The following is a 19937-nucleotide window of genomic DNA, read 5'->3' as shown; positions in this document are numbered from 1 at the left end:
GCTTTCAAGATTGCATATTGAACATTGTAATCCTATTGTCATTTTATAGGTAAAAAAGGTGTTAGTAGTTTGGAATAGTATGATATTCATACTGTTCAGCTGAGATAAATTTATCATGTGCATGGTCTGTGAGGAAGTAGAAACTTCATTTTGCATAGTTTAATAACACAGTGAAGTTCGTTTCATATACATTTCCTGACTCTCATCGCAGTAACTGAGTATTCCTGCCAGCCTTTATAGTGGTCATGGTATGATTTTGATTGTAAGTTTATTAATATTCTTTTTAGACTCAGGGGTTAGGAACTGCCCTGAAGATACTATTCTCTGAAAAAGAAATCCAGAAGCTTCCAGAGAACAGCCCATCGAAAGGCTTCCAACTGACTCGACAGGAAATCGTTGCTCTTTTAAATGCTTTTGGAAGGTAAGGAGGGACTGGTTTCTCAGCTGCATTCAGCTAACTGCAAAGTCCTCTCTGCTAAAGTAGTTTGTTTTGCAGACAAAGAGAAAACTTTTATCATATATTATCATACCTGTACTCCAAAGCCAGTTTCTCAACAGCTCACAGCATTTCTATCTTTACCACCATTTCTCAGTTTGCTTTTCAGTTGCGTGGGGAAGAAGACATTCTCCCCTAATACTAGGTTCCTTAGCTGACCATCTTGAACATCCCTCGTTCAAGAACAGTAGCAGTCCGAGAGCTTGGTTGAGGGGTGATGAAGGAGAGAGAGATGAAACCTTTCAGTTGGTCTTATTTTTTAAACTGAGGAGGCATTTTTCTTTTGCTCGTTCTTACCCTACTTTTTCTGTATACAGATACATAGTTTGCTTTCTGTTTATACCTCAAATGATTTCAAAAATAATTTGAATTTGCCTACAGAGATACATGCAATAGCAACTGAGTAATACAGAACAAAAGGAACGGAATTAGAGAAAAATAATAGTAAGCTGCCCTGGGAAAAAATGCAAAAAAGTCACCTTAAGGAAGAAATTATTTAAAAAATAGAGAACAAAGGGATGCAGAGATTATTTCTATGTTTCTTTAACATACATTTTTAAGTTAAAAAGAGGCAGTTAAATTAAAAATAAATTAGTTGCCCCTTCCCCATCTTAATAGTGAACATTTCACTTGTCGCTTCCCTGTATTTGAAGATGACCACGTAAGCAGAGGTTTCCAGTAAGATAGACATAGAATGTCCATCTGTAATTGGCATTTCTTGAAAAATTTAGTCCACCCACTTATGAGGTCTGAAGTAAGATAAAAAAGGAGAAACTGAATTAAATTTATTTAAAATGTGATTTAAATGAAAAAGATTTTAAATCCAAATACAGTTAAATTGAGAAAGATGCAGATATAACTTTCTGAGAATTTCTCTGAGTCTCACAAAGATTATTGATTGCCACCTTCCCACTCTAGTTCTACTGGAGAGCATGGTCTTACCTCCGTTGTTCTCTAGAGGGCGCCGGACTCAGAGCCAGGGCTGCAGGCGCCTTGTACTCTGGCGGCGCCCTGTGCTGGGAGTGTGAGCATAAGCAAAACGCTCCGCTCTTTCCACTGTCTGGTGGTTCTGCAAAGTGGGGCAGACACAGACCTTCCTCACAGAGTTGCCCTGAAGATAAAAGGTGGTAATGTATGACAGCACCTCTTAAACCCCAAGAGGCTGCCTGAATCCCTTGGCAGTGTGGGTGTTGGTGAGGGCAGTTCACAGATACCAATGGATGGTTAGTGCGCTTATTCTTTTTTCTAACTAGAGGAGATAGGAGAAACCTGTGTTCTTTTAAGGGCAAATACACTGAGGGTGGGCTGAAAGGTATGGCCTAATTTAATCCCCTTTTCCTCCCCAGGGAAAAACAGATAGTGGTTAGTCATTTTCCTTTTACATTCAGTTGAGCTGTATTGTTTCCTTCATATAGATTCTATACATTTCTTACTTCTCCCTTAATGAATGTTGTAGTTTTTCTTAATAATTAATGGGATCTGTTAACTTCATTGTATGTTCCACTTAATTATCATCATACCATGGAAATAATAAATGATTTTGGCTATACTGACAAAATTAATGCTAACTTAGGGGAGTTTATGCATTAGTCTTTCTTAAGTGGACTGGTGGTTTTCTCTGTTGGATAACCTGTTTAATACAGTGAATACCTGTTTAACACCTCAGTCAGGGCACCCAGCACAGCATGGCTTTGTCACATGGTGCTTGTGGGCAGAGACATACAGTGAGCATTGTCTTTGGTTCTGGCCACTGAATCCTGGAAAATGTGGTTTCTTTATCTTGACTGCTCTGCAAGTGTCTTTCCTATACTAGCAGCCATTTTTTGATAGTTTCATCATTTATATCAGGTGGTTTATTTTCCAGGGAACACACAGACATGGCATGAATATACATGTTAGATATCGTAGAATATTTTAGTCCCTCTCTAAAAGGGTAAAGTAATAGCCCAGTGTCTATCTTAGAATAATACTAGAGAAGGTGGGAACACCTCTTGGGTGACACATCGGGAGATCTGGGCTGCTCCTCCCCAGAGGCTGTGCCACAGTGCACGGCAGCTTGTGTTCCCCGCAGATACTCTGCCTGGTAACCATCGGGTTCTCTGATCCTCTCTGTGCCTAAATCGGACTGGGAGTGTGGACTTTACATTCTGAGCACGTCTGCTATTTATTAAGCTCTCTTCTTTAGTCAGTTAGGCCTTGGGCTTTTTACCGCATCTTCATGTATATATTGAATAGGGTTTTTTTTTAACAGCTACTTTGTTGAGGTACAGCATATAATTTTATACATTTATTTTGTTTAATAATTATACTGTTTTTTTCCTCATAATTAAAATCTGTTTCAATCCTTTAATATTCTGACGATTAGAGTAAGAATTCATTTTCTATTAATCATACAACCCATTAGAATATAAGGACAATGAATGGTTTTAAGACCACAAAGAGCCTGGATTTGTTGAGGTATTGGATCTGATTAACTGGGTAGAATGCACCTACCAGCTGGCTGCCCTCGGGAAAGTAACTTGATCTATTTGAGCCTTGGCTTTCCTCAAATGTAAAATCAGGGTTAACTTTACCTTGCAGGATTTTTTTTACAGTTAATGAGGTTATGTGCATGGCGCGCTCAGAACATTGCATGGCATATCCTAAGCTCTTGGTATAAGAAAAGTTATCAGTTATTAAGTATTTAAGAGTCAAGAAAGGAGCTGAATATTGCATACTGTATTATACTCAGTTACAGAAAGAAAATATTAGGTATTTATTGTATCAACCCTGAATTGTACATAAGGATAATTGAGTTCATAGAATTATTTTGTGGCTCCCATTCCAGAGTTTTACTGCTGGACCTGGGTCCAGAAGCATTTTATTCATTCATCCATTATTTATTTATTGAACACCATAAATGTGGGATTTAGCAGTAGACAGTATAAACAGAATCTTTACCTTTAAAGGTCTTGGAGCTAACAGCATAAAACAAATTAGTGTGTTTGGGGAGCAACAAGAAAGGAGCAGACATTTGGAGAGAAATGTGCAAAATGAATTTATAGACTAACTGTACATGTTTTGAGGTTTTTTTATTATAATGAATTACTCATATCACTGTTTCTATCATTCATGTATTGATAATAAGTAACTGGCTTCCTTTGCCCCTTCCAAACCAAGACTGAAGAACCATAGCCCTGTGTTTTATTAATTTTTAATAAGTAATTACAACATACTTATTTTAAAATGAAAGCTTCAATGTTGAATACATTTTTTTATTTTGGATTTTTGCTTCTGAATTATAGCTCATATACAATATCAATCATTTGAAATCTGTGCATATTAGCTATACTAATGTGCTTTTTTCTCTCCAATAGGCTTTCTACAAGTATAAGAGAATTACAGAATTTTAAAGTTTTATTACAACACAGTAGGTAATAAAGGCTTTTGTATGTCTAATTAGAGACATAAAGTGACTACATGAGGACTTTTACTCCTGGACATTCAGCAAAAGGAGACTAATCTTCAAAGACTTCAAGAATTTTGAACTCTTAAAGAGAAAATTCAAATGTTCACTTGAATATTTATGATTCTTAATAGACTGTCAATTAGAGGTATTTATAAAAGAAATATATACTTTTAAAACATGTAAGTTATGCTAATTCTGTGTTGAATTTCATACGTTTCTATCTGTTGAATATTCTGCTGTTTGTTTAGAATTGGTTTTGTTCTTGTTTTATTATGCTTTATTTCCAGTTGTCAAACTGAAATGACTATGTCTCCATCCTAGTAACACTGTTAACAGTCTGTTATGGAAAAGGGGACTGGGGAACAAGTGTTGTTTAGGGCTGGTCTCAGTGTGACCGTTCATCAGTGACTGACGTGTGTGTAGCCTCGTCTGGCTCGGTGTCACCTTCTAGGGCGTGGAGGTTGTTTGTGTGATGAGTGGCCTGTTCGGTGTGAGGCTTCAGAAGTTACTTAAGAAGCCTCAGGACTTCAACTGCAGTTTCATTGGTTTTTATCTCAGTTTTTAGTGGCTGTTGTAGTTTTGTTTTGGTCTAAAGGACCTGCTTCGGTAAAGGTGAGTAAGTACTGCCCCCTGCACCGCCAAGACAGATTTCCTGTGTGGAGAGGGCTGGCTCAGGAGGGCTCTTTTCTAATAACCTAGGCCTCAGTATCTTTTGATTTTGTGTTTCTTTGTTTCTACTCCAAATTTAGAAATTTTCATTTACTCTAAAAAAAAAAAACCCACCAAAAAATGCATAAATATTTAACAGTTTCTGTCTTGATAAAATTTGGGATTTTATGGGTTTATAATGCCAATTTAAAACATAATATGCACAAAACTTACTATTTTAAATTAACATAAGCATTTTTAAAGGATTTTATTTTAGAACACAGTCTATGCAATCCTCTCAATCTGATTTTTTGGTAGGAGATTTAAGCAGGTAGATTAGTTCAAGACTCTTAAGCACGCCTCTCCCCACTTTGTCTCTGTAGCTCATCGTACATAAATGGTATTTTGGGTGATACGTAACAACTGATGACTCATCTGTCCTAAACAGTCATTTTCTAAACCTGGATTTCAATATCCTCAATATTTAAAATATTGATTCTTTAAAAAGATGTTAGCAGATGCAATGTGAGCGGATGCTAGTAGGTGCAGGGGAGTTAATTTGGAAGGTTGCATCTGTGTAGAAGTGATATGGGTATAAAATACGGAGTTTTTCCTTAGACTCTTCAATCTTATGAAGTCAGTAAAGTGCTCTTAAACCCATTTTCTTCTCCTGCAAAAGTCTGAAATGTGTTCATTGATGTAGTGGTGTACTTTAAATTGTATTTAGTTGACTTACCCCTCTTTTAAAAATATTTAGTCACCCTTGGAGGGAGGGATGTGGTTGGACAGAGTAAGTTCTCACTAGCTAATTGTTTTCTTACCCAATTTCTGATCTTTATAGAGCTGGGTTGTTGTTGGTGACGGTTTTTTTGTTGTTGTTGTTGCTGTTGTTTTGTTTTTTTTAACGCTGAATACAACAGGCTGGCTTGATCGGAGCCTTCTCTCCTTACTCTCTTCATTTATAAGGATGGTAGGAGAAAGGGACCTTCAGGTAAATGTGAAGTGAATAAGTAATATTGCTGGTAAATTAATAAGAATTATTCTTAGTGTTCATTCAGAGTTTAAGAAAATGTGAAAATGTTGTACTTTGTCTATTTTTACTGTAAATTTAAAAATCTTTTTGGTAGCATTACTTCACTGTTACCTCAGTTAAAGGTAAAGCCTATTATTTAAACTGTATTTACTGGTAAAAATCTTTGGTCATTCCCATTTATTGCTTATTTCTTTACTTTGATTTGCTTTAAACTTAGGAAAAAATTGTGTATTAGAGTGAGTTCTAGGAAATCCAAAAGTCTAGCTAGGGTAAAGTTCGTTTCAAAATTTACACAGATTTTTTTCACTACCAAGAAAATAAAAAAATTAAGTATGTTTAAGCTGAAATTTATTTTATTAACTTGGGTGCAGCCTACATTTGTGTGTGTGTGTGTGTGTGTGTGTGTATTTCTTAAGTGATTGTGGAAGCTCTAAAAATCTTTGTTTTGTGAGCCTGGTGATATTTTATGGTTCATGTGATATAAGATGCTTTTCAACTTGCATACCTTTTGTTGTGAAGTGATATTAAGGGTATTAATTGCTTTGTAAAAATGCTTGGCTGGTAATACCTCCTGGCATTTTGTGTTTATTTCATCACCTAATTTGAAAATCCAGCACTTGATAATATAATGACAGAAATGATTGTACCAGTGGATGAAGTAATGAAAATGAAGAAAAGGAAAAGATCCCTTCCTTCAATGGCATGAGTTATTTTTTTCCTTAAGTGGCATTTATGTAAGGTAGAAATACTATATATTAAAATTGGTAAAATTTGAACATTTCTCCTGTGTTGATTCTTAGACTATGAGAAGGGTCAGACAGAATGGTAATAGTTTTCAGTTTTGAAATTTGTTAAGTCAAACGTTTTGACGTTTTAACATTGTAAATTACTCAATACTTGCAGTCTCTGTATGTACATGAAACACCGTGCCACTCTGTCCAGCTTTGCCTCGGTGCCACTGGATTTAAGAAAGGACAGCTGTTTGGACCTCCATGAGCATTGCCTTCAATGCTGGGAACCTGGGAAGTGTTCATAGTAAACCTCTCAGCAGTTTGTGAACTGAAGTACCTGCAGACACCGTAGCTGTTCACCAAAATAGACTGGGTGTGTGGTACCATGGAGGTTATTCAGTAAAACAAAACCCAGACACACATACAAATTTATGTCACTTTATGTTAAGTAATATCTACAGGGGCACCTTTGATTTTGAACAGAATTGCAAGTAATGTGCTGACATATCCACCATATAATAGAAAATGTGAACTAAATATTTCTACCATCTTGTTTTTCTCCTCCCTTTTAAATTTTCCTTTTTTTGAGACGAGGACTTTATAATTTGTGGAGAAAGGAGAAAATCTTAAGGAGTCTGAGGCGGTTTCCTCTCATCATGACAGCCAGCACTGGCAGCCACTGGGCTGGGAGCTTTGTGTGGATGATTTCATCTTCACAGCATCGTAGTGAGTAGGTACAATCGCTTCTCTGTGTATAAACAAGAACACTGAGGGTGAAAGAGTCCAAGTCACATGTCTGTGGTCACGAATTAGGATTAAATTAGGTTGTGGGACTAGAATTTGAAACCAGGAAGTCCAACTCCAAAGCCTCCTCAGGATGTGCTCTGTGTGATTTTATAAGTTGGTCCATTACCATTCCACTAAAAAGCAAGGACTCTCAGCATCTTTTGCATTGTATTGAGTCATGAGGCTTTTTAAGTGTACTTAATAAGTTTTTGAACAGGTAATACATTCACATGGTTCAAAAACCAAAAAATAGAAAAAGTCTATAGTGGAATGTCTTCTTTGTATCCAATACTGCACCCCCTACCCCTGCCTCTCCCAAAAATAACTTCTGGTCTTGGTTTCTTATGTTTCCATTCATACTGTTTTAGGTACATAAAATTGGAATGTGAAGTCTTTTTTTCCTCATGTTTACATAAGAAGTGGCATCATATATATACTGTTTGGGTCCCCCCCGCCTACTTTGCAGACCTCCATGTCACTAGATAGCTTACTCTTTTTTTTTTTTTTTTTTTGGTGCAGGGGACTGCTTGGTATTCTATTATATGAACATGCAATCATTTAACCAATCCCCTATTAATGGGCATTTGGATAGTTCCCAGATCTTGTATATGTCATTTCACATGTATAGAATTACGCACTTGTAGAATTTGGGGATAAATGACCATATGTATTTGTAAGTTTGAAAGATTTTAGAACATTGCCCTCTATGGTGGGGGGAAGTGGCCAATTCCCACACCCACCTGTAATTCAGACAGTGCCTGCCCACCCACAGACTTACAGCACAGATGTTATTCAAAACTCCGATACCTGCCATTGTGATAGGCGCACAATCACATACCAATGTGCTTTACTTTGTATTTTTATTTCAAGAAAGGTTGGCTGAGTAGGGCAGAGTTTTAGCATGACCCATAATGTTAAAAGATTTTTTAAAGCTCTTCTATACATGTGAAATGACATATACATTTGAGCCATTCATATTTCCTTTGTGCTCTTTTGCTTATTTTTATAGTGTCTTGTTGATCTTTTCATGAACTTGTAGGAGTGCTTTATTGGTTAGAGATATTAGTTCTTTCACTGTAGTGAACTGAAAAGTATTTTTTCAATGTGTCTTTTCACTTTGCTTTTTTAGTGGTTTCTGGGCTTTAAGTCATGCTTAGAATGCCTTTTCATTCCACAGCAATAATTTACCAATATTTTCTTCTAGAACATTTATGGCTTAGTGTGTTTAAGTTTTTATTCCTTTGGAGTGTATCCCAGATGATTGCCCAGTTATTTCAGTATCATTTATTGAACAGTTTGTCCTTTCCTTTACCAGTGTGAGATGTTACATTTATCTCACCTAAAATCTCATGTGGACTTGGCTCTGTATTTGGGTTGTCTTTCTATTTCACTGGCCTAGTACCTGATGCACCATTACCTCACTGTTTTAATTACTCAGGGTTTGTGTTCTAGTATCTGGTTCTTTGGTCCCAGCTCATTTCCCTACCTCCACTTTTTTTTTTTTTTAAACGATTTTCTTTAGCTGTTCTCGTTTATTCCATATGAGCTTTAAAAAATCTTTTAACATTATGGGTCATGCTAAAACTCTGCCCTACTCAGTGTTTTAAAGAAGCATTGCATTTTTAACTGCTTAATGTGTCCCTTTTCTAATTTGACACTTTACCTGATAAAGATCTTTTTACTGCCTGTTGTGTTATTTCCCATGAGGTAAGGGCAGAGAGGCAAGACATGTCATGCCTATATACACAGAATTTTATCTCGTTGCTTCTATTTTAAGACTTAGCTTCTAAGACTATTTTGAGAACTATATATAGAATCCTTATTTCCTTTTTATTCCAGTATGAATTCTTTGTCCAAAAGTTGGGTGTTTGTCAGAGTCCTAAGAAAACACAAGTGGGCCCTTAAATGAGTGTTATACCTGTTCGTCAGCACATGTGGCTAAAAGTGCAGGTGCAAGGAGTTAGTTTACAGACAATGTCACCGAAGAGCAGGGTCTGACTGCACACACTGTTCTAGGAGTTGGGGATGTGAACAAAACAGACCAGTATCCTTGCCTGCGTTGAACTAGGAAATTCTGTAGCGTAACTAGGTTCCACCTAGTTTAGCGAGATGCACCCAGAGAAGAGTCAGTCTATCACCTGAGGAGGAGCAGCTAACACAGAAGCAGTTCCAGTGGAGAGGTGCCCTCCTTGTGAATGGATCTTAGCGTCTACTTGATGATGCCATCCAGGTGTCACAGATTGATTGAAATCGTCCACCTAACAACCCTGGTCAGAGCAAAAGGAGCATTCACCTTGCTACGTTCTGACATAATTTAACTTCCCACATGGAGTTCCTTCCCCACATATTTCCCTAAGTGGTAAATGTCCTACTCCCTTGGACAGGTTAGTCTGCAAACCTGATGCCCAGACCCTGGGGCAGTGAATTCACCAAGGGTACTCAGTGACACCAGTGGAATGGCCCTGGTCAAACAGTTTGCTTATCCTAAATACACCCTTTGTATACCTCAGTTAATGCCCTCCAGGACCACCTTGACTTGGAACTGTAAAGAGACAGAGGAGCTGTTGTAGGGTAACCAGGTTCCTGGGGAAGTGAGGCTCAGAGCCAAGAAAGGCCACAGATCTAGCTGGAGAGAGCAGGCATCTGAGCTCTAGTTGCGACTGTGCTCAAGTTCACAGGCAGAAGCTCTGTCCTGGAGACAGTCTGAGGTTCTGAGTGGCAGGGCAGTCCAGGTCCAAAGGGCAGGCCAGGTTTGGAGGCTACAAAGTTAATGTTGACAAGGTGTAATTATTGCCAGGAAAACAAAGGACAGGTCCCAGCCACGGGTCAAGGAGTCCGGCTTTGGAGGAACCAGGCAGACACCCTTTAGGAGTTGCTGAGTCACTGGATTTGGATCTGAGGACTCTGAACCTCGACTTGATCTGGGCAGAAGTCTCCAAACACCCCGCACTGCATGAACCCCACCAGTGCCCAGGCCCAGAGGAGCTGGTGACAGGTTCAGGAAATCATCAGAGATGTAGTTGGGAGCACAGGGACATCATTAGCAGACTTCAAGGTATTTGGACCCTTTGGTGCAAGGGCTCTTCCTACTTCTCTGCTAAGGGCCAAAAGGAGGTTTACTGTCAGGGTACTGCTGAATTTGCAGACTGGACCCATGACATGTGACAAGTACCAAGCCCAGTGTCCATCATATAATAGGCACTTAGTAGACACTGACTGAATTTCACTCCATCATCCTCATTGTCCCTTTCTAAATAAATGTTTCCTCTCTTTAAATCAGCTCATTGATAGTCTTCAATGAGAATTCCTCTATTTGCCTAAGGCTTTTCAACAGCACCTCCATGTGGACTGTGAGAAGTCTGAAATAGCATTATTATGCAGTTAGAAATGTTTTCAATTAATAAAATTCTCATGTGGAATAAAAGACAGAAATGCATTATCAGCTGTGTCTTCAATCAGACCCCACTAGTATACATTGTACCACGCTGCAGTGACAGGTTGTGATCTAAAGTGGAACAAGGTTTTTTTTTAAACCAAGTTTCTTCCATTGGAAATCTTGACAAAGTTTAAAATATTTAGACCCATTTACTTGTAAGTTCACCTTCATTGTTAAAAGCAATATTCTAGTGATATCCATGAGGTAACTGAGAACTGTTTTCTCAGAGCACTTCTCACTCTCGGGTATGCTAATGCTTAGTCCTCTCCTCTCAATAGGGGTTAAATGCTCAAGGCCACAGAAAGCAGTTTTGGGGGATTTTGGTAAAAGAATCTGGGAGTGTACTAGAGACTGTGCCTGACCTTTGCAGCTGAACGTGGTAACCCAGTTAACGTGCCTGACACGCCCACGTGGGAACTGACCTGTGATTGATTGCAGATTGTAACACAAAATTTATTCCACAGCTCTGGATGTAACACACTCTGGACACTTTAATCATCAGCTCAATTAAATGGGTTAATTGTAAAAATGAGAAAGAGGTGATGAAAGATATGTATACAAATCAGTCAGAATTCTCAGGAGTCCACCCTGCAATTGGCTGTTCCTCAGAATTCCAATAGCTGCACAGAAACCTTGAGAGGCAGCTGTTTAGTGTGGAATCAGGCTGGGATAAGTGACAGTACAAAATGTACAGGGATGCTGACTCTTCCCCACACATTCTTAACTTTAATTTCCTCATGTGTGCTTAAACAAGAGGACATCTGGGGACTTTAGGACCAGTAATCGCCATCCCTTGCCTTTACTATTCCACGTAAGGAATCGCTTTGTTAGTGTGCTTAGCAGCACAAGCAAATTAGGAAGCTGAAGAAATTTTTAATTTTCTCTTTCATCCAAATCTGCCACATTTCACAGGATATATATGACTGACAACATGCTACAAGAGAAAAATAGTTTGATACGTAGTTCTTAATATTCTAGATGTGTTTCATGTTCTAGATGTGCTTTAGCGTTACTTTTTTAAAAAGGGGAGAAGAGAAAAATAGGCACTTAGAACATTTGTATCCTTTCCAATAAAAAAGAACAGTTCAAATAAATACTAGTAGATTTATCACAAAAAGAGATTATGGCTTTTACCAGTAAATGCTGAGTATTTCGATTTTCTTGCCAGTAATAACCAAGTATTTATCATAGGATGAATACATTAATTACATCGTTTTAGCGATATTTTTATCACTGTATTCTTTAAAAAAATCTCTACCTTTGAATGAGCCAACGTGAACAACGGCAGTACTTCCTGAAAGCCTGGTTTAAAGGAGTTCTGAGCATATGCCGACTCTGCCTGTAAATTCCCCTAAGGATCAGTAACAGACCCGTGACAAGTAAGGGTGTTCTTAGAGCTATTTAGATTAGCAACTTCTACCTTAGGGCAACCTGAATAATCAGTGCAAATTTTGCTTCAGTGTAGAACTTCCCCTGGAGTAACTATTTTAAATGATGTGTGACTCCAGTTTTCCCATATACTGAAAGGCAAGGAAGAGGGGTTACGCAGAGAAAAGGTGTTCCGTGCAAATGAAAACCCAGTCATGACCTGTTTTAAACTTGAGATCCCAGTTTGTAACCCTTTTGAGAAAAGAGAAGTGGACTTGCTCTCTGTGAAATCAGTGCCCAGAGATAACTCATTCCTGAAGGCCAAACGTCGCAGAGGCAGGACTGACGGAGGATACCGAGTTCCGTCCACCTCCCCGAGCAGCGCGACTCCGGGCGGAGTCTGTTCTCTGCTCGCCGTGCTTCCTCTAGCACCTCATTTCTCTTCAGTCTCCCCAAAGAGCCACAGTCCCCTATCACGGGCACCCTGACAACTGCAGGATATACAGAGAGATGAGGTGTTGGAGTGGCACTCGTGGCTGGAGGACCAGTATTTCCGGCCTCATTCCACTCCAAAGACAGCGCAGCAGCAGTTGCCGCGAGCGCCCCCTCACGCAACTGAGAGGCTGGGCGTCGGCTCCTGCCACGTGAGGCACCGCTTCCCGCGCTACGTTCAAAGCTACTGAAAGACACAGGGCACTGTTTTCAATGCGGTTGGAAATTAAGAGAACGCTGTCAGGATTCCACATAGCCTTGTGGCTCAAGGGCCCGGGGTCTCCCTTACTGATCCCCTTGGAGAGCCTTTCCATGTTCGGAGCCAGGGCGGTGCGTTCCCGCCGCGGTCCCGAGGTAACTGCACTTCACTGAGCTGAAAGCCTACGCAAACTCTCTGAAGGGAGCGGAGGAGGTTTAAGAGTGTAAGTCAACACCATCCACACCTTTAACATCGTCATTGAGTGTGTACATTAGCGGCCTCCTGAAAAGAGTACCAAACTTTTGGCAAAATTGGGATTCTTGGAGGGACCGGCTATCTGGGTTTTAACGAACTCTGAGGAGCCAGTGAGCCCATGTGTAGCCTGTTGACATTCTGCTAGTGTCACTCTCACCACCGGAGCCGTGTGAAGAGGCCACCGGCGCGGAGCTCCGGATCTGAGCGACTGAAGAGGTAAGGGTTCCAGGAATGCTTTAGTCCAAAAGCCGTAGCAAGCCCTCAGACCATATACTGTTTACTTTTAAAGTGAGTTATGCATAAAAGTCTGTGCAAACTATAACATATTGCAATAACATTCTCAAAAAATCCTAGTATATTTTAGCATTACTATTTAAGTTATATAAAATACATTTTTATAAAAGTATGGAGTTTTTAAAGTTTAAATTATACCCACTGAAATAGGCAGCCAGGCTCCCTTTTTAGTACTAAACTAAGGTTTTGTCAATCTAAAATTTAGATTCTAAATTACTGCTTAGTCCTATGGAGCCATTAGAAACCTGTAACAAATAAAAGTCCTATTTCTTAAGGAAAAGTGCCCTAAAGAGTCAGTTGTCGTTAAGTTAGTCTTCCTGAAGCTTTCCACGTGAGGAGCCTTCCAGAAGCCGTTCACTGGTGCTGCCCATGGCTGGGTTTGTCAGGATCCAAACTGGAGTCTGGTGGTAGAGTTCCTGCTGGTACCAGGAAGTTGTTAGCTTGTTGTCCCCAATCATAGTAGTCTGGAGCAAAACTTAAAAAGAAAGAGGTGTTTCAGTGAAACATTATGCTTATTATTGATAACATGTCTGCTTTAGGTAAACAGCACTGGGATTCTATATAAACTACTGACAATTCCAAGGTTTTTTAAGGCAGCTTCTTGAAGCACATTTTTTCCACAAAACAGCGCTACATGTAATGGCTAGGATTCCACTTGCCAAAGTCTACTGAACTCTTCAGAGCCCACAAGTACAGTATTACTAGACCCATACACCAATCATGATGTGTAACAAAATGTGCTGGCAACAAACTGCATCTGAATCCTAACGCAGAGCGCCTATAATTCCCTACCTGCATGCCTTGGACAGGTAACCTCTGTGCCTCAGTTTTATCATCTGTGACTACCTTGTTGGGCTCTTTTGAGTTAATACCTATAAATTACTTAGAACAGTATTTTAACATACAGTTAGCACTCAATAATGTGCAGTTGTTATTACTTCTCTCTGTCTGTGGAGGGACAGAGGTCTTTCCTTCCTCCATGTAGGCAGTGAGGACTCAGCTCTCTTGCTCCCGGCAAGAGAGGCCGCACACAGAGGAACAAACAGGCAAGCGAAAAGTGCCACAGTGTGACTGGTAAGGGGACAGTTTTAGGGAAAAGAGTCAGGACAACTTTGAACATAGGGGTGCCCTTGTTTATGGGCTCACTTCCAGATAACTCACTTCCCTACACTTGGGATGAGTCAGCTTTGCTTTTGCCCAAGCACCATCTTTTGTCTCATCTGACCAGGACCTCTGCCACCTGGTCCACTTAGGCAGCAATGTGTTCTCCCAGCTCTTCCTCTGCTCCCCAGCCCCTAAAACAAGGCCCTCTCAGAGCTTTTCTAAGGTTTTCTAAGGACTTTTACATCTTCTCTCCTTCCATTTCCTCCCAGAGGGAAAGGGTTTAGGGTAAATTGTTAATGATAGGTCTTTAAATCCACAAAGGACTGCCTACAATCAGCTTTCACTTCTAAGTGGCCTGAAGCTTCCCTCCCACTGGAACAGTGCAGGGTCCTGGGACACCAAGCATTGGTTGGCCCGTTGTCCTCCCCTCACCCTGTTGGCCTCAAAGTCCCAGAGGCACAGGGCAGAAGCGGGACAAGATGATCGCTGGGCAGCAGTGTGTGGCCGAAGCATCAGAGGGCTGAGAGAAGGGGGAGGGAGCCGCAGGGGCTGCCACCCTGCTGTCTGCAGACTGTGCTGGTGGCCTGGCCCCAGTAAGAAGCACCTGGCCCTGGTAAGGAGCAGATGACCCCAGGAGGGGCTGTGCTCTGGCTGCAGGTCATCTCACAGGCAGCTTTCTCGCCCACTGCTGGTTTCAGAGCTCCCATGCAGGCAGTTTTTTCTGTTGGAATACGTTTCACTGGGGCCACCGTCACCACGCCACCTCACCCCAGCGAGGAGCTTACCTTCCCTGAAGTCCCTGAGGGGCAATGTTCCAGGCAAGGTCATCATCGCTGTCATATCTTCGGGGGTTGTCAAAGAAGTAGGATCTGGGGCTGAACCCATGGCTAGGGACCATCCCAGGACTGGTCTAGAAAGACAGCTACAGGGTTAGTACAAGTTCAGACCCCGGGCCTCCCACTAGCCAAAGAAAAACAAGACCTCTTGCAAGAGACACAAGATGCTCTCCTCTGGACAGAACTCCCTGTCAGGTGCAGTGTTCATTTTACTTGCTTTTATTTTAAGAGGCTCTGTTTCTTTTAGTGTGAACAAAAATCTTCTTTCAGAGCTCTGCTGACAACAATGAATTCTCAGAGTATTAATCCCTTAACGAAAAACCAGACAACAAGCAAATGAGCCAGGCTAGATGGTCCCTCATTGGATATAAACCTGTACAATAAGGCAGGCATTTACAACAATTTAAAATAATGAAATAATAATGATGAAATAATTTTGAAAAAGTTATCAGTTTCCACACCCTGCCTCTGTAATTATTTCATCCTGTTTCTGTTCCCAAGCCAAGTTTAGCTCTCAAAAAATTTCAAATGACTGACTTCAAGTAGGCAGATCAGAACTACATGATATGGCAAGCCAAATCTGGCACAGAACCCAGCAGTTGTCTGACATCCTTGTATATGTCACAGCGGTCCATTTAAAAGGTAACTACCAGACAACGAATCAAAGTCCTTATGAGAGGGTTTCTATATGTGAATTCCTGCTTTTCTAAGACAAATCCACCAAATATGAGAAGCAAAGTGGAACTTACACAAGGTGTGATGCCTTATAATTTACTATTTGTAGCAGTTCAGGAACACCTACGCAAAAGAATGAAGCTTGACCCTTACCTCATCTAAAAAGTAACTCAAAATGGACCAGAGACCTAAATGTAAGAAAAAACCATAAAACTCTTACAAGAAAACACAGAGACAAATCTTCATGACCTAGAATTTGGCAAAGAATTCTTATAAAATATGAAACAGCACAAGCAACAAAAGGAAAAATGAATTGGATTTCATTACAATTAAAAAGTTTTGTTCTTCAAAAGACACCATCAAGAAATTTAAAAGACAGCTTACAGAATAAGAGACAATATTTGCAAATCATATATATACCTGACAAGGATTCACATCTGAAATATGTGAAGAACTCTTACAACTCAATTAAAAGACCACTCAATTTAAAAATAGGCAAAGGCTCTGAAAAGACATTTTTCCAAGAAAGCCAATAAGCATGTGAAAGGTGCTTGACATCATTAGTCGTCAGGGAAGCCATGTGAAATAGCCTTGTATGGCCGTCAGGTCGTCTAACAGCAAAGAATCAGGTAACAAGTGCTAGAGAGAATGTGCAGGACCCAGAACCTTCACACATGACCACTGAGTGTGAAACAGTACGTCCTCTATGGGGAGGAGTCCGGCAACTTGTCAGAAAGCTAAACAGAGTCACCAGCAGCTGTACTCCGAGCTATATCCCCAAGAGAAATGAAGCCATGTTCACTCAGAAACCTGAACATGAATGTTCACAGTGCACCATTATTCACAACAGCCAAAAAACAGAAACAACCCAAGTGTCCATCAATGGATGAAGGGTAAACAAGATACAGTATATCCATACAGTGGAATATTACGCACCCATAAAAAAAAAAACAAATGAAGTCCTGACATGCTATAATGTGGATGAATCCTGAAAATATTATGCGAAATGAAAGAAGCCAATCACAGAAAACTGCATATGACATGACCCCACTTGCATGAAAGTTGCAATGGGAATTCCATAGACAGAAGGTAGATTGCGGGTGGGCTGGGGTTGGGGAGGGGATGGGGGTGAGAGATAAAGGGTGCAGGGTTTCTTTGTGAAGTGATAAAAGTGTTCTAAAAACTGGCTATGGTTGCACATATCTGAACATACAAAAAAACCACTGGATTGTATACATGTATTATGTGAATTGTATGGTATGGGAATTATATCTCAAAGCTGTTTATACAAAAAAAAATATGGAGAGAGATTCTCAACCTTTATCCCAGAGATTTTGACCTGAGACCAGGACATGGCCTGAGAATCATGCACCAAGCACCTCGGTATTCTGATGTGGACAGCACAGCCGCACTTTGAGCGCACCGTCAGGTGTAGAGGCTGGTTCATACCCACTGAATTATAGGTAGATCACATTTTAAAGAAATGTCCCACCTGTAGTGTCTTTTCCGGAAAAGCACACCTGTAGTGTGCCCTTTTGAAATTGATGAGTATGAGTTAAGTCATAAATTTCCCCCTAAGGATCTTAGGCTACTTTTCCTCCCAGCAATTACAGATGTACAGTAACAGCATTATTGTTGAGTCATACATACAGCAGGTCCTGCAATGAATGACACTTGTTATAAAGTTGCTGAGAGGCCACAGGAACTTCTTTCTTGTTTATATCAAGCAGCCAATGATTAAACTGCTTTTGTTATACTTCGTTCCACTTAAAGTCCTGGAAGCTCTCGGAAACGTTAATCGAGGACTTGCTATATTAGGAATTTAGTTTCTTCTCCAAACCTTACAATGCCAAAGAAAGCCACATGATAGCGCAAGAATTAAAATCATGGCCTTAAGAGCAAGACCAGCTTGCTTAGAATCTGGGCTCTGTCCCCTACTTGCCATGCCACTTCAAGCCTCAGTTTCCTCATCTGAGAATGAGCATAAAAAGAAGACAGAGTCAAGGTGGCAGAGTAGGTAAACGCTGACCTCACCTCCTCTCATTAAACCACATCAGAATTACACTGAACCAGCAATCCCCAGCCTTTTTGGCACCAGGGACCAATTTTATGGAGGACAATTTTTCCACGGACCGTGGGGGAAGCGGGTAGGAGGGTAGGATAGGAGCTTTGCTGGCTTGCAGCCTACCACCTGCTGTGTGGCCTGGTTCCTAATAGGCCATGGACTGGTACTGGTCCTTGACCCAGGGGTTGGGGACCCCTGAACTAAACTACAGAACCACCATCACTGAGGACCACCTGAACACTTGGGAACAGAAGTCTTACAACTAATGATATGAAGAAGCAGCTACGTCAAGACAGGCAGGAGGGTCAGAGACATGGTCCCACACCCACACATGGTGATTAATAAACGGGAGAAATAGCTCAGCCGCAGAGGCCCCCCAGGGGAGCCAGTGGTCTAGGGGACCCCACCTGGGGCTCTTGTGCTGGGAAGAGGTGCCCATAACATCTGGCTTTGATGACCAGCAGGATTATGTCCAACCAGAGACAAAGGGCTGGGGGAGACAGACACTGCTGCTAACAAGCTCACATACGAACTCCTGGCTCCAAGCTCCAGCACAGGGCAGCAGCTTGGAGCCAGGAGTTGGTGTGTGAGATGAATGGGACATACAAGGAGGAGGAGGAGGAGGAGGAGGAGGAGGGAAGGAGGGAGAGGGGTCAGGGGACTCTCAGGACAGAGTGCTGGCAGACACTGTTGTTCCTTTATTAGCTCTCCTCCCACCCAGCTGGCCCGGGACAAGCAGGTACAAAATCTGTAGCTCTCCATTAACCTACTAACACTGGTCACCCCGCCCCCACATTTCCCTGAGCTCTCCCCTCACCCATTCTCTCTCCCAGCCACAGCCTCTCCCAGTGGCTGCAGACCCTCCACAGAACAGTGGCCTGTCTTAGTCCACACTGCAGATTCTCCCAAAGTCCACAAACCCCACATGAAGGGGCCAGCCCTGCTGCGCATTGTAACTCGCACCAAGTAGACCCAAGACAAGCACAAGTGGTAGCAGGCCTCTGCCCACACTGGAGCCCTCCCCAACAGGCTTCAGAACATACCAGCCCTGGCCCAGGTGGCTCCATAACCAACACACCTGACAGTTGGCCTCAGCTAGCACCAGAGCCTCCCTACAGCAACTCCCACACCATGGGGCCTGCCCCTGCACAACCACTCCCCCACTATAATCACAGGCAGCCCTCAGTCACCCTGCCTGAGGGTCAACACCATCCCTGATGGGCCAACATCTATTGAGGCCCAACTACAACAGGAGGACACACGCATATCCACACAGGAAACACCCCTAGAGCACCAGGGTCAGCTGACCAGGGGAACTGTGCCCCTGGGCCCTACAGGACACCTTCTACACAAGGCCGCTCTTTCAGGAATAGAGGCGAAGCAGATCTACCCGATACACAGAAACAGTCAGCCAAAATGAACCAACAAGAAAACATGTCCTAAATCAAAGAATAGCATACAACTCCAGAAAGAGGACTAAAAGACAAGCAATGAAATGAAAGAGAAGTGACAACCAACACCACTGAAACAGAAAGGATCATCAGAAAATACTACAATTATATTCCAACAAAGTAAACAACGTGAATAATCCTAGAAACATTAAATTTTCCAAGACTGAATCAGAAAGAAACAGAAACATACTGATAACTGCTAAGGAAACTGAAGCAGGAATCAAGAACTCCCAACATAGAAAATTCCTGGACTACATAGCTTCACAGATGAATTTTACTGAAACTTTAAATACGAATTAATACCTACCCTATCAAACCATTCCAAAAAATTCAAGAGGAGGGAAGGCCCCCACACTCATTTTTAGAGGCCACCATCACCCTGATACCAAAACCAGAAAAGGACATTACAAATAAAATTATAGGCCAATAATCCTAGATGAACATAGATGCAAAAATCTTCAGAAAAATATTAGCCCAGCAATACAGTATAAAGATCATACACCATGACCAAGTGAGATTTATTCCTGGGATGCAAGGCTGGTACAATATTTACAAGTCAATTAACATGATCACCACATAACCAAAATGAAGGATGTAAATCATACGATCATATCAATAGG

The 19937-nt window shown here is 41.2% G+C and overlaps 2 protein-coding genes across 2 annotated transcripts in view; one reads left to right on the top strand and one right to left on the bottom strand.

The window, feature by feature from the left end:
- The window catches only part of ERO1B (endoplasmic reticulum oxidoreductase 1 beta), a 43926-nt gene extending 37913 nt beyond the window's left edge, over positions 1 to 6013 (top strand). The window contains exons 15-16 of the mRNA XM_054575503.1: positions 288 to 421; positions 3853 to 6013. Coding sequence (XP_054431478.1) covers positions 288 to 421; positions 3853 to 3913 — 195 coding nt within the window. The 3' untranslated portion in view covers positions 3914 to 6013. The remainder of the gene's footprint in view (positions 1 to 287; positions 422 to 3852) is intronic.
- Positions 6014 to 11110: 5097 nt separating this feature from the next.
- GPR137B (G protein-coupled receptor 137B) overlaps positions 11111 to 19937 on the bottom strand; it is a 42959-nt gene continuing 34132 nt past the window's right edge. Inside the window, exons 6-7 of the mRNA XM_054575501.1 lie at positions 15076 to 15200; positions 11111 to 13661 (exon numbers count right to left, since the gene is read on the bottom strand). Of these exons, the coding sequence (XP_054431476.1) occupies positions 13541 to 13661; positions 15076 to 15200 (246 nt within the window). The 3' untranslated portion in view covers positions 11111 to 13540. The remainder of the gene's footprint in view (positions 13662 to 15075; positions 15201 to 19937) is intronic.

The sequence above is a fragment of the Pteronotus mesoamericanus genome, unplaced genomic scaffold (genome assembly GCF_021234165.1).
Source record: "Pteronotus mesoamericanus isolate MK-2021 breed Mesoamerican mustached bat unplaced genomic scaffold, CSHL_Meso_final contig_303, whole genome shotgun sequence".
In the NCBI taxonomy this organism is placed as follows: domain Eukaryota; kingdom Metazoa; phylum Chordata; class Mammalia; order Chiroptera; family Mormoopidae; genus Pteronotus; species Pteronotus mesoamericanus.
The sequence above is the reverse complement of the archived record's forward strand: the minus strand, read 5'-3'. Positions and strand labels throughout refer to the sequence as shown.